Source organism: Cotesia glomerata, linkage group LG4 (assembly GCF_020080835.1).
Source record: "Cotesia glomerata isolate CgM1 linkage group LG4, MPM_Cglom_v2.3, whole genome shotgun sequence".
Classification (NCBI taxonomy): domain Eukaryota; kingdom Metazoa; phylum Arthropoda; class Insecta; order Hymenoptera; family Braconidae; genus Cotesia; species Cotesia glomerata.
Window position 1 is genome coordinate 804,870 of NC_058161.1, and position 15,597 is coordinate 820,466.

Genomic DNA, 15,597 nt, shown 5'->3' on the forward strand with positions numbered 1-15,597 from the left:
AATTTTTCCAAAATTTATTTCTTCATTTAATTATAAATTATAACATTAAAATTAAATGAAGAAATAGGATGCGTTTGCAGGTAGAGAGTGGGGGAATTTATAAAGATAATAATAAATGGGTTGGCAAAATAAGTGAGAGTCTGAGATGGTCTGCGACCTCAAAGGCCCGAATCATTGAAGAATGTCAGAGGTCAGCGGCGATGGTCTTACCACGGCGACACGCCGCGTAACTCCAATTATATTACTCATCTTATATCTATTTATTGCTGTTATTATTGTTATTTATTTCTCATTGTTGATGTTGATGCACACAGTATAAGTTTCTGTTGGAAGAGAGATACCAAGGGTTATAATAATCACCAGGATCCGTGCCACTCGGTCATTGGTGAATGTACCGTACTGTTTCGTACCTCGTATCATCTTCACATTCCACTAAATCCTATGAACCCTATTGACTATCTTGACATCCATTTCCTGGAACTTATAATTATAATGCCTATTAAATCAATCCACTTTTATAAACGGTTTATTATTACTTCAATCATTTCTTCTTTGGAAGTATATTTAGAATTTTTTTTTATTAATTTAAATTACATTCGAAAATGCCCTATCTCTATATACATAATTAAGAAATTACCTTGTATCTTGTGAAATATTGACATTTTTAAAGATATAAGCTCATCCCGATGTTACACTCATCAAAAGCTTTCATTTGAGTACCCACATGCATTTTTTATATATTTGTCATATATACATATATATAAATATATAAAATATATGAAAAATTGATGTGGGTACTCAAATGAATGGTCTTGATGAGTGTAATGTCAGGGTGAGCTTATATCTTTAAAAATGTCAATAGTTCACAAGATATTTGTTAAAGTGCCCTGTACTTTCTCAAATATTGACGTTTTTAAAAATATAAGCTCATCCCGATGTTACACTCATCAAGAGCTTTCATTTGAGTACCCACATGCATTTTTTATATATTTGTCATATATACATATATATAAATATATAAAATATATGAAAAATTGATGTGGGTACTCAAATGAAAGGTCTCGATGAGTGTAACATCGGGATGAGCTTATATCTTTAAAAATGTCAATATTTCACAAGATACAAGGTAATTTCTTAATTATGTATCTGGAGATAGAGCATTTTCAAACGCAGCCTAAATACTTATCATAATAAATTGACTATCTGTTAATAAATATTTATTAAAATTTAATAAATTAAATAATTGTCTTCAAATAAAATTAATTATTAATAGTTAATAAATCCTTCTATCAGTGTGAAGAAATAACTGTTCTTCACCAATCCGCTATTTTAAATCTCACCTTCGAATTTATGGATCTATTTTAATAAAACTATTTCTTCTTTAAAATTTTTTTAGCTTAAAATATTAAACTGGCTTGATACCAATTTGTCTGAGGACAAACATCGGTGATTTACGAGGAATATAAACGTAAAAGATGAAATAGATCGCTTCAAGGCTTTACAATATGTAGTACATAAATCCATAGATTGTCTAATGAAAGTCTAGGCCTTCAATCCTTCAAAGTTAACCACTATTAATGAATAATTTAATGTATACTAACCAAGATCAAAGAAGAAATGTATTAAACATTAACTTTTGATCTTCATTATTAATACCATGTGATTAATACAAAGTACAGATAATTAAACATTTTTAATGTTGATGTAGTAATGTTTGTTGATGTATATTAGTTAGTAATACTATCTTTAAGTATGTAGATAGTATCCTGATGACGAATTAAAGATTAAAATCTGATTCGATGAGAAAGGAAGAGTGACTACTGCAAGATTTAAGATGCAGTCTAGTTATACGCTGGCTACTGCATGAGTTATTATGTTCATATGCTTACGACATAACACTTGTCATATTTCTGTATCTCAAGTCTCAGATTTCTTCTCACATTTTTTATCATCTATTCATACATTCATTGATGACAACTACTGTATGTAGCAAATTATTTTCCTGAAAAATTTTAACTATCATTTTTACAATTAGTAATCATTTTTTTGTAATTTCAGCTGTTAAATAATTCCAAATTTTTATCCTATGAATCAGGATAAATTTTTTATACATGGTACAATTTGTAGTGTACCTAAGTAATGATTTTTAACGTTGCTTCTTTTTAATGCAATTGGTATGAATTTTAATTTTGATTAAAATAATTGTCGATAATTTATAAAATAATCTTTTTATGATATGGAGTAGTGCGTTCAAACCTAACATACATAATTAAAAAATGACCTTGTGTCTTGTGAACTATTGACATTTTTAAAGATTAAGCTCTTCCCGATGTTATACTCATTAAGACCTTTCATTTGAGTACCCACATCAATTTTTCATATATTTATATATATCATATATATGTATATATGAAAAATATATCAAAAATGCATGTGGGTACTCAAATGAAAGCTCTTGATGAGTGTAACACCAGGATAAGTTTATATCTTTTAATACGTCAATAGTTAAGAAAGTACAGTTCAATTGAACATAATTAAGAAAAGACCTTGTATCTTGTAAAATATTGACATTTTTAAAGTTATAAGCTTATCCCGATGTTATACTCATCGAGATCTTTCATTTGAGTACCCACATCAATTTTTCATATATTTTATATATTTATGTATATCATATATATATATGTATATATGAAAAATATATGAAAAATGCATGTGGGTACTCAAATGAAAGCTTTTGATTTGTGTAACATCGGGATGAGCTTATATCTTTAAAATATATATTATATATATGATATATATGAAAAATATATGAAAAATGCATGTGGGTACTCAAATGAAAGCTCTTGACGAGTGTAACATCAGGATGAGCTTACATTTTTAAAAACGTCAATATTCAAGAAAGTACAGTGCAATTTAACAAAAATCATCATCTAATAAAGCAGAATTTTATTTATTTATAGTTCAAATAGTGACTCACATAGGTCACATAGTGATTGCAAGGTTGCTAGTATATCATTTTATATATTGTAAAATATAAATATTTACCAGATTTAAAAGAAAATAAAATACTTTTGTCTTAAAATATTGTAAACCAAGAGAGTTTAGGATTTAAGTTGGCAAATGTTGCCAAAAAAATATCAGGACCTTCACCTAATAAATATTTATAATAATTAATATAGTTTGTATAAAATAAATACCTAGTTTAAATGAATAAAGAGTCTTAAGGCAGTAACGCGTGAGGCAAAGCAAAGCCGTGGATTAGAATGATGCCAGGGGCGCTCTCGTGCGGGTACTGGGTACCGGGTACCGGGTACCGGGTGTATCGGCGTATATCGGTTGGAGGATTCAGGTTTGGTTGACCTCCGTATAGGAGTATAGCATGCTGATGCCTGGAAGAGTATAAGAAGAGTCTGGCGTATCTTAAATGGTTTAACGAACGTTAATCAAGGATCACGGCTGGCAATCTCGGAGGCTGTTAAAGAGAGAAGAGCACATAACACAAGAGCTGCACGATGAACTCTGGTTTTTTCTATCCAGTTGACTGTGGAGTAAGCTGGCTCCTTAGACAAGAGCCAGCACAATACAACAGGTTGGCTACCTCTCATTTGATGAACATTATCAGCCGTTGGCTCTCGGGACTACAAGTGTTCCGCCGTTTAGATTTGGAGTAAGCCCCCGGGCAGGTTGGCCTTGTGCTCTACCTTTGGCTACTTGCCTTTTGCTCATCCTCTTCGGTGGCACCACAGACTGTACTGTATACTCACGCACTCTCAATTATTATATTAGTGGAAGCGGCCCCGGGCGATCCTTAAAAATAACAACTAAAAATCAACTCTTTGTTCTTAAATCTTACCTCTTGCCTTCTTTCTTTCTCACATTATCATCTTCTTTTCTTTTCTCATTCGTACCAGCCTCAAATATCCTTTTTTTCATCCTCTGTTTTTTAGGCTCCCGGTTTTGCTATAGAATTACCCTCAACTCACAGCTCTCTCTAATCATACCTTGATAATGATTACTTGATAACAGATATGATTGTGCACTGAAAAAGTAACCACTATTATTATTATTGTTATTAATATCAGGGAGAGACTGAAAAAAATTAAAGCTGCAAGTTTGGAGTACATCGACATCGTTTTATCTTTTATTATATTTTTTTTTCAAAAATATTTATTTATTGACTTCATTTTTATGTACGTTCTTTCTCAATCGATACTTTTTACACAGAAAATATTATTTACAATATTTAAATAACTTAATCTTGGAAATTTGGACAATAAATGAAGATCGACGCTCTAATTAGCAAATTGTCTAACTTCATTTTAGAGAATCTTCCATTTTTACAATAAAACTATTAGTTAAAAATTTATTATCACTTTGAAAAACCTATTAGAGGTATAATATTTTCGTTTGGATCATTCAAATAATTTATAATTAAATCATTGCTACATCAAAATGTTAAAAAATCACCCGCCGATCTTTAAAATTGTATTGCGAACACTGTATCAAATGTATACTTATAATAAACTATTATCTTTATGTATTGTTGATGGTCCTGAAAAAGCTTAGAACTCCAGGATCAAATAAAATCTTTCTATCTATCTATCTATCTCGACGGTCTAATTAGCAATTGGTCTAACTCCTTATTTTGTAGAGGGTGATCATCAACAATACATAAAGATAATAGTTTACAAGTATACAGTTGATAATGTTTGCAATACAATTTTAAAGATCGACACTAATTAATTACTAACATGTTAAACTGTAAGACTAACGATAATTACATTGATTGCAAGAAGAAATTAAAACAAGGTTGTTTAAAATTTACAAAATTGTCAATTACTGAAATATCAGTCGGTAATGAATTCCAAATTTTTATGCCATGAATCAGGAAAGAATTTTCATAGACAGCCGAATTACTTCTTGGTAAACGTAGATTAGTCATTCCTAACATCGCCTCTCCTTAATGCAATCGGCAGAAATTCTAATTTCGATCTAGATAATTGATTATAATTTAGTTTGATTTCTTTGTAAAATAAACAAGCTGTGAAGTAATATAAATTACTATAAACATAATTAAGTCTATTACATCTATTGACTTTGTAAGAACTAGACGAGGATGCTAACCATAAGATTCGCCTGATGAAGCTGAAATAAATCAGCGAAATATTGCAATTCTTATAATTTAACATCATTTATTGTCCAAATTCCCGATATTAAGTTGTTTAAATATTTTAAATATGGACGAGAATTTAAATATTAATTGTTTACAATTAAAATACCATGCCTATTTGGCTAACTTGCATTATATATAGTTTAAGACCATTATGATTTAGTTTATGGATTTTACAGGAAAAGTTTACAAAAAACCTGCACATGATATAGTTAAAAATATTTATCTTTTATATACCTACTAATCTATAGTCATATCTCGGATAATTCAGTGAACAGAGCAACACAGCTGTTTTCAGATTTCGGCAACTAAAAACTTACAACGTATATTTTAGGATATTCTTCAGTTGTATTTGTATATTTGTTATATATTATATCTACAGGTATATGTTACTCAGACTTTAAGTCATCATTAATTTTATCCTTTCAATCTTTGAACTAAATATTTATATTTTTTTCTTCACCTCATTTTCGTAAATCATTTATTTATAATATTATTTCTTCATAACATATCACCGCTAATATGTTGATCATAAACATATCTTCTTGATATACTTACTGAAAAACAAATTGACTTTTTAATATTACACATATTTTAAATCATCTTTATATATTTATACTTAGACGTATTTAGATTTATAAATATAATTTAAGCGTATGTACATACTCGAAATGCTTTTTGTCAGATTCTAATATTACTCGGCGCCAAAACCAGAGGTACTACCAGCAACCTTGTCTTAAAAAAAAAAAAGTCTTTTAAATATGACTCACCTGTAAATAAAATAATTATTTTTTATCAAGGGCTTACCTTAAACACCTTAAAAACATTATTTCATTATTATTATTATTTACCTTAAATTTAAAAACTTTTAATAATTAAAAAAGAAAGAAAGTTTAATTTTCTTCAATATAAATTAATTTTTTTTTAATAATTATCAAAGTTAAATTTTTTGTTTATTAATAATTATCAAAGTTAAAATTGTTTTTATTAATAATTTTGCAAAAATTAAATTTTAATAAATAATTAAAAAAATTGAATATTTAATTTTTTTCAATAAACATAAATTAATTTTTTTTTTAATAATTATCAAAGTTAAAATTTTTTATTAATAATTTTGCAAAAATTAAATTTTTATAAATAATTAAAAAAATTGAATATTTAATTTTTTTAATAAAAAATTTTGTAAAAATAAAAAATTTTAATTTTTGCCAAACAAAAAAGAATATTCATAAATAATCCAAGATCCTAAAAAAATAATTAGATTTTCTTTTTTTTAAAAAAAAAAAGTTAAGCTTAAAGCATCATGTATACGCTTATATTATATATAATATTTATTGTAAAGGCGGATATAGGAACCCGAGCGTCTCGCACGAGCCAACGGAGGATTATAAAGCCCCAGCGTTAATTCCTTCGCGGAAATAACGATAATGAAGACGGTGTGCACTCATTGGTCTCTGCTCGTAGCTGGAATAACCGTATTAACAATAATATTACTATACTATTTACTTGCTCACTAAAAGCAGTTAAACTTATTTTCTTGTATGGATTAATTAATTGTCAGCAGAGCAAGTTAAAGTAGTGAAAGGTGTTTTTCCATTTCTAACAATTAAATTATTAGACATTTTATCAGCAGCTTAATCTCTTCGGACAATTTTATTAAAATGTATTTTATTTAAATTTATAAAAAACATAGACGTGGAAATTAACCGTCATGTTTATATTCTTCCCAGCGTAAACGATGATGGCTAGCTTTCGGGTGTCGGTGTGATACCACCGCCGATAGGGACCCAAGACCCAACGAATTATTATTCGTTTCCGCTCACTAAAAAGTTTCAGCGCATTGCTGATCACCGTACAGCTACAATGATGATGATGATGATGATGATAATAACAACAACAATTAAATAACCGGTAGGCAGCGGAGCGATATAAACTTGTGATAAACATACGGCGATTGCACATTTAAAATTAAGGAAAGTTGTTGGTGCGTAATATAATGTCTCGAGGAAGACTCTACTCCTCGTAAAAGCTTCTGCTTTAATTTTAGTTGATCATCGCCCATAATAGTCTTGCCGCTTCCTGAACACCATTTTTAATTGATTATAATTTTAGTCGATTGCATGTCACAGAGTTTATATTCACTGATGTATAGACTATAATGTGATAAAAAATATTCTTACCTTATTTTATCCGACAAACCAGGGCCATAATTTACTTTTCGGTATTTTTGCACGCAACAATTAAACTCGTATCTTCACATCAGAAATTATTTTTTTTCTAATTAGTCAAAATGTTTATTTGGATTGTCTACTTGTTAATTATACGCTGTCATTTTATAATAATTATTATTATTTAATTTTTTTTTATTTTACAGATCAGAAGTTTCCTGAGATTTGCTTTTTGACATTTTTGTCTCATCAATAAAGATGAAATTAATTTAAAAAAATTAAGCAAGTACCGTAAGACGCTGAAGTTAGCTAACTGTCAATTTTTTTAATTTTTATAACAAATTAATAACTATAAAAAAATACTCCTAATATTTTTATAATAATAAAGTTAGCCGATATTTTTGATTTTTTTATTTTGCTTAATTTATTAAATTATAACTAAAAGTTAATTTTTTAATTTTATTTAACAAATAAATCTTTCCTGAAAAATTATTTTTAAAAAATTGCACTTATAATTTATTAAAATTTCTAAATGTCAATTTTTTTTCTCATTTATTTGTTAAAAAAATTCTAAAAATTAATAAATATCTGCTAAATAAATTCTCATAACTAAAAAATATTTTTAAAAAATTGCACTTGTACTTTTTGAAGGTTTTAACAAATAGAAAAATTTTTTTTAACTTTTTTGTAAATTTTTCATAAAAAAAATCATAAAAATTTTTAGATGTCGGCTAACTTTATATTCATAATAATTTTCACCAAGAATTTTTTTTTATTTTCATGACACTGAAGTTGACAGACATTATTAATTTTTTTATAATTTTATACCAATTAAATTATTATATAAAAAAATTTAATTAAAAAATTCCACATGTGAAAATTAATAATGAAAATTAATTTAGCATATATTTAATAATTTTAAGAATTTTATAACAAATAATTAATGGCAAAAAAAATTGACTTGTAGAAATTTAAAAAAATAAGAATTGCAATTTTTTTTAAATAATTTTTTGGAACAAATTTTTTTTGTTAAATAAAATTAAAAAATTGTCAAGTAACTGCTAACTTAAATGTCATAAATTAATAACAATTACAAATGACATTAAAGTTAGCAGTCACTTGATAATTTTTTAATTTGATTTAATAATTAAATTTGCTCCGAAAAATTATTTCTAAAAAATTGCATTTTTTATTTATTTAATTTTCTAAACGTCAATTTTTTTTATATAATTTAATTATTAAAATAATTCTTAAAATTATAAAATATCTGCTAAATTAATTTTTATCAATTACAAGTAAAAATTTTTAGAAGAATTTTATTATTGTAATTTATTTGTTAAAAAAATTTTTAAATTTGACAGCTGACAGTTAACTTCAGTATTATTAATTTTCACATGTAGAATTTTTTTATTAAATTGTTTTCATAATAATTTCACTGCTAAAAATTCTAAAAAAATTTCTAATGTCTTTCAACTTCATTGCCAAAGTGCCCTCAGCTGTCAAACAACCAAATGATATTCTGGGCACCTAAAAAGCTAGAAAGAAGAAATAGTTAAAATTGCATCGCAGCGCCACCTAGCGGCAAAATATAAAATGTTGACAGTAAGTTAGTGAGTTTGTTGTTATCAAAGAAACACTTTTTCATTTGAATAATTAGTGGTTGGTTTAATTTAAGTGTAATTGCAATAAATATAAACAAATATAAATTTATTAGATGAATGTTTTAAAATGAGTGTCAGTGAAGCTGAAACTGTTGCCGATCTGGTTCAAAAATTAATTATTTCACTATGTGGACACCAGCAAAAGCCAGGTTAAGTGTCTTGTGTTTATTTATTTTTTTATTTACAGATTATAAAAATATAGATATTTAATAATATTTATTTAACTGCAGAGGTGGTAAGAAGATTGATGAGGTTTTCTTTGAGTTTGTTTTCGTCTACCCAGGGCGTTGAATCGTTCTGCGAGGATGAGATCACCATTGCCAATGAAATTAAGAGCAAGCTCAATTCCAAAGAGTCTGTACACTTTGACAGGCTGCATAATGATTTCAAGGACAAGGTACTTGTTATTATTAACATTTAATTACTTATTATCATTATTTATTAATTTATATTTATTTTTTAGTCGATCAAAAATAAAGTAGGAATTTTATTATTTTTATTGAATATGAGCAAACAATCAAATCAAGCTGGAAATAAATTTTCTTTTCATGATATGAGATTAGGACTTTCTCCAGCACCGTCAACAAGTGGTAATTATTTTTAGAATTTTTTTACTTATAATTTTTATTGATTTAAAAAATTTAAAATTGTCAAATATTAATTTTAGTTCATTTTAATTGAAATTATTTATTTAACAACTTTTAAAATAATAAAATAAATAATACTAAACTTAACCGACATTTTCAATGTTTTATTTATTAAATTAGAACTAAAAAACATTTTTAAAAAATTGCACTAATAGTTTTTCAAGTTTTTTACAAGTGAAATTTTGATTTTATTTTTTTATAATAATTTTCGCAATAAAAAAAAATTTTTTAGATAGCGACTAACTTAATTTTCATAATACTAAAGTTAGCCGACGTTTTTAATTTTTTGATCATTTGGTCACGACCATTTTTTAATTTTATTTAACAAAAAAATTTGTTCCGAAAAATTATTTTAAAAAAATTGCATTTTTAACTTATTAAAATTTCTAAATATCAATTTTTTTTATGCAGCAATTAATTAGAAAAATTATTAAATATCGGCTTTATTAATTTTCATGATTTGTTTTCATTTATAAAATAGGAACTAAAAAATATTAAAAAAAAATTGCTATTAAAATAGTTTTTAAAGTTTTTTACGAATGAAATTTTTTATTTCTTTTTTTTTTAAACAATTTTTTCAATAAAAAAAAATTCTAAAAATTTTTAGATAGCGGCTTACTTAATTTTCATAATACTAAAGTTAGCCGACGTTTTTAATTTTTTGATTTTTTTTTAATAATTAAATTAAAACAAAAAAATATTCTTTAAAAATTGCACTAACAGTTTTTCAATTTTTTTACAAGTGAAATTTTGATTTTATTTTTTTATAATAATTTTCGCAATAAAAAAAAATTTTTTAGATAGCGACTAACTTAATTTTCATAATACTAAAGTTAGCCGACGTTTTTAATTTTTTGATCATTTGGTCACGACCATTTTTTAATTTTATTTAACAAAAAAATTTGTTCCGAAAAATTATTTTAAAAAAATTGCATTTTTAACTTATTAAAATTTCTAAATATCAATTTTTTTTATGCAGCAATTAATTAGAAAAATTATTAAATATCGGCTTTATTAATTTTCATGATTTGTTTTCATTTATAAAATAGGAACTAAAAAATATTTAAAAAAAATTGCTATTAAAATAGTTTTTAAAGTTTTTTACGAATGAAATTTTTTATTTCTTTTTTTTTTAAACAATTTTTTCAATAAAAAAAAATTCTAAAAATTTTTAGATAGCGGCTTACTTAATTTTCATAATACTAAAGTTAGCCGACGTTTTTAATTTTTTGATTTTTTTTTTAATAATTAAATTAAAACAAAAAAATATTCTTTAAAAATTGCACTAACAGTTTTTCAATTTTTTTACAAGTGAAATTTTATTTTTATTTTTTTGTAATAATTTTTGCAATAAAAAAAAATTCTAAAAACTTTTAGATAACGTCTAACTTAATTTTCATATAAAATAAAATGAAAATTAAGTTAACCGACATTTAAAAATTTTTACAATTATTTTGATTGAAAATTTTAATAGAAAAAAATAAAAAAAAAAAAAAATTCACTTGTAAAAAAATTGTAAAACTTTAAGTGCAATTTTTTAATAAATATTTTTTTGTTCCAATTTATTAAATAAAAAAAAATTATAAATGTCGGCTAACTTTAGTTTTATTAAAATAAAGACTAAATGAATTGAAATAATTAAAATTGCAGTCTACACTCCACAATCAAGTTCTCAAGCCCAAATGATCGCCTTAAACACCCCCAACAGTTCAAGCTACCCCGACAGAACCGCAAACTCAAGCCGGATATTCACAAACCAAGACTGTATATCAGAAAGCATATTAGTCCAAGATTTGATCTACTCATTCCAAGGTATAGAAGGAAAAATTTTAAAATTAGATTCAAATTACGGATTCCAGTTGGACTCGAGCGTGCAAATAAACCGTTCGCACAAACAAAGTGTGCTGAGATTGAGTGAATTGGGTTATTTGCATAACGTAGTAAGAAAGGGCTTGGACAGGATGTCGTTGGCAGGAACGGGGCGAGTCGCAGACAGTTTCGTCGCCGCTCTCCACAAAGAGCTGTCCGAGTACTACAGATTTATTGCTATCATACAGGAGCAAGTGAACAGAGCAAACAGCAGCTTGAGTCCAGAGCACGAGGTGGTCACGCTGTCTCATCTCCACTTGTGGGCGTTCGACCCGCTGGAGAACTTCAAGTGGCTGGCGATAATTGTCAGAGCGTGCCAGAACGAGAAGGGTGGAGCTCTCGCCTCGGCTGTCTACGAGTTCAGCCACCACGGCGATCCCAAAGTCAAGAAACTGGTCAACAGGATTTTATCGAGCGTCTGCGAGCCGCTTTATAATATGTTGATCCGCTGGATCAACGACGGAGAGCTGGATGACCCCTTCCAGGAGTTCTTTATCGAGGCAAGGACTGACGTTACTGGAGACAGAATGTGGCACGAAAAATACCACGTGAGAGACGCCATGGTCCCGACATTCATCACCAAGTCCCAGGCGAAAAAGATCCTAGGCACTGGAAAGAGCATCAATTTCCTGAGGGAGGTCTGCAAGGACTCCACCACTCTGTACACTCGCCACGCAGACATGCTGATTGACGACCCGGAAAAGTGCAGCGTCGAGGCTTTCTTTAATATGGATCCCGACGGGCCGCTTCAGATGATGATGGACGCCGCTTACAAGGAGACCTCTACCAGAGTCGTTGAGATGCTCACCAAGCAGTGTCAACTGCTGGATCATCTCCAGGGGATCAAGGGGTATCTTTTGCTGGGTCAGGGACATTTCATTCAGCATTTGATGCACTTGATTGAACCCGAGTTGGCAAAACCTGCCAACTCGCTCTATCCACACAATCTTTCTTCGATACTGGAGACCGCTATCAGGGCCACTTGCACCAAAGCTGAGGATCTTGATGTTCAGAGGAGGCTTGATGTGAGATTATTGACGCCTTCTGATAAAGAAACCGGGTGGGATGTTTTTATTCTGGATTATAATGTCGACGGACCTATTGGAACGGTGAGTTTTATTTTTTTTATTTTTTAAATATATTTTTAGCTATATTATTAAGAGGATAAGAAAAATTTTGTCTCACTGATAGTTAATTTATTATGATATTTAGGCTGCTTTCGATAATATCTCTAGATACATAATTAAAAAATTACCTTGTATCTTGTGAAATATTGACATTTTTAAAAATATAAGCTCATCTTGAGGTTACATTCATCGAGACCTTTCATTTGAGTACCCACATCAATTTTTCATATATTTTATATATATTATATATATATGCATATATGAAAAATATATCAAAAATGCATCTGGGTACTCAAATGAAAGCTCTTGATGGGTGTAACTTCGGGATGAGCTTATATCTTTTAAAATGTCAATAGTTAAAAAAGTACAGTGTAATTTAACAAAAGTCATTAAGAAATGACCTTGTATCTTGTCAACTGTTGACATTCTTAAAGATATAAGCTCGTCTCGATGTTACACTCATCGAGACCTTTCATTTGAGTACCCACATCAATTTTTCATATATTTTATATATTTATATATATGAATATATGAAAAATATATCAAAAATGCTTGTGGGTGATCAAATGAAAGCTCTTGATGAGTGTATCATCAGTATGAGCTTATATCTTTAAAAAGGTCAATAGTAAAAAAATTACAGTTCAATTTAACAAATATCTTGTGAACTATTGACATTTTTAAAGATATAAGCTCATCCCGATGTTACACTCATCCAGACCTTTCATTTGAGTACTCACATGCACTTTTCGTATATTTGTCATATATACATTTACATATATGTAATATATATAAATATATGAAAAATTGATGTGGGTACTCAAATGAAAGCTCTTGATAAGTGTAACATCGGGATGAGTTTACATCTTTAAAAACTTCAATATTTAAGAAAGTACAGTGCAATTTAGCAAAATTCATTATTTAATAAAGCAAAATTTCATTTATTTATAGTTCACAAGTCACATAGTGACTGCAAGGTAGCTAGTAATTTATAATTTAATTTTTAATAATTGTTATTTTGATATTAATTTAAAAATATGTAGCTTAATATTAAAATTTCATTAAAAAAAAATTCTTTAAATAATAAATAATTATTTAAAATATTTAACTCAAGTAAAAAAATAAAAAATTAATAAAAAAAAAAATCCATTTATCTTCCAGATATTAGAACCATGCAGGCAAACATACAGAACAGTATTTTTCTCCCTGTGGCGAGCGAAGCGTATGGAATCAATTTTATCGACTATTTGGAAGCACCAAATAACGTCAGCAAAAACGCTCCGTAAAATGCCGGAGATATTGCCAATTCAAAATCACATTCATCTCATAACAAGCAGTATGGTACATTTAGTCCACCAGATGCAGTATTATTTTCTCTTCGAAGTTATTGAATGTTCCTGGGAAGTATTTGCCAAGAATTTACGTCAAGCGGCTTCGCTCGACGATATTATTATAGCCCACAATAGTTTCGTCGAGTCGGTGAGACACGGCACACTTTTAGACGAGGATTCCCAGGAGCTTATGAATCACCTCCGTTCTGTTTATAATCCAATATTGGAGCTGGAAAACCTCGAGGAAACATTTCTGGCCCGGGCAACGCAGGAGTACGAAGCAAGAGTAAGTAGCAATAAATTCACCCAGGTGACCAGCGAGCAGACCAAGAGCTGGGGCAAGACCAACGCAGTCGACGCCGAGACCTTCGAGCGACAGACCGCGTTCACCAAGTACTTGACCACGTTGTCCCGGCAGCTGAGAGTTTTATCGCGGACTTATCAAGACCGCGTTAAAAAATTCCTCCTGATGCTCGCTTCCGCTGAGGATGTTTCTCTCCAACTGCTCAGCGTCAGACTGGACTTCAACGAGCACTACAAGAGCGAGGACAGCAGCCTAGTTGCTCCCTTGACTTATCAACACCGTCGGCAAGGCGACAAGAGCTTCGGAGCAACCAAGTGACACTTACAATCCCGGGATTTAATTTTTTTTTGTGATAATCCAGCAAATTACAGGCAAATAAATTTTTATGAGTCACCTAAATTTAAATTAAATGTTTCTTTACGCTCCAAGAATTTAAAATTAAATCTTACTCGGAGAATAAACTCCTTTAAAGGACAAAGGTCACTCAGTAAAAATAATCTAAGAATTGAATTGCTCGGGCGAGATAAGAATAATGACAGCGATGCTGATGATATTCTTCATATTTGTCAAGATGACACTTGTGGAACAATATCATCTGCTGCTTCCGAAGTTAAACTTCCGATATGGAAAAATAATAAATCTCTCGGTAATAAACGTAAAATAATTTGCTGCTGTGCAAGTTAATTTTTTTTTTTTAATCTACATAAAGTAAAAGATCCAGTTATTGACACTTGCAATTTTATTCTAATTAATAAAATAAAATATTCTCAAAAAACCAATTATCTTAAAATTTATAACTCAAAAATTATGTTTATTAATTTAATATTAATTATAAATTATCAGAGTTGATTTATTTTATTTATTTAAAATAAAATTTCAAGTGTCAATAACTGGGTCTTTTTACCTTAAATGTCTAAATTTAAGAATTAAAGTGAATTTTTTTTTTTATTATATTGATTGCCAATATAACTTTAGTTTATTTTTTAAAAAATAAAAATTTAAAATATGTAAATGCTAAAGTATATTATAGTTGTGTAAATATATTATCGTCAATTTAATAATATTTTTTTATAATAATAATGCTAATTATTATTAATCAATGCATATATAAATGTTATCACCTTGGCCGAAAATATAATTCTATATCATATTTGTTTGATATGCACGGCTTTAACTAGTACAAATATGTACGCTCAGTCGCTGGAAAAGACGATAGTAATTTTAATTAGATATATGTTTTAGTTTTATCTACTTGGAAAATTCAATAGTTTTTTATTTTGAGAGTAAAAAAAAAAGTCTTTTATTGATTAAAAATTTATTTTA

General features: G+C 28.2%; 2 protein-coding genes across 7 annotated transcripts in view; one reads left to right on the forward strand and one right to left on the reverse strand.

Annotated features, from left to right (window-relative positions):
- Positions 1 to 15,597, reverse strand: part of LOC123263059 — a 20,572-nt gene continuing 4,975 nt past the window's right edge. The window contains exons 2-6 of one of the 6 annotated variants that reach the window (XR_006509082.1): positions 5,837 to 5,940; positions 5,551 to 5,727; positions 5,408 to 5,478; positions 3,854 to 4,039; positions 1 to 480 (exon numbers count right to left, since the gene is read on the reverse strand). Coding sequence is in view for 1 of the 6 variants with exons in the window: in XM_044725594.1 (XP_044581529.1) it covers positions 433 to 480 (48 nt within the window). In the remaining 5 variants the exon portion in view is untranslated. Of the gene's footprint in view, positions 481 to 3,197; positions 3,808 to 3,853; positions 4,040 to 5,407; positions 5,728 to 5,836; positions 5,941 to 15,597 lie in introns of all 6 variants that reach the window. The other 5 variants (XR_006509085.1, XR_006509081.1, XR_006509083.1 and 2 more) reach the window with 5 other exon arrangements.
- On the forward strand, positions 8,936 to 14,679 carry LOC123263046 (gamma-tubulin complex component 3). The gene is made up of 5 exons (XM_044725574.1): positions 8,936 to 9,148; positions 9,230 to 9,396; positions 9,463 to 9,589; positions 11,297 to 12,624; positions 13,801 to 14,679. The coding sequence occupies exons 1-5, from the start codon at positions 9,067 to 9,069 to the stop codon at positions 14,590 to 14,592; spliced, it is 2,496 nt and encodes an 831-aa protein (XP_044581509.1). The 5' UTR covers positions 8,936 to 9,066; the 3' UTR covers positions 14,593 to 14,679.

Bases quoted from the DNA above. Each gene is read 5' to 3' on its own strand.
- LOC123263046 (XM_044725574.1), top strand. From the start codon at position 9,067: ATGAGTGTCAGTGAAGCTGAAACTGTTGCCGATCTGGTTCAAAAATTA. The intron at 9,397-9,462 runs GTACTTGTTATT...TTTATTTTTTAG, and splicing joins ATAATGATTTCAAGGACAAG to TCGATCAAAAATAAAGTAGG. The intron at 12,625-13,800 runs GTGAGTTTTATT...TTTATCTTCCAG, and splicing joins TCGACGGACCTATTGGAACG to ATATTAGAACCATGCAGGCA.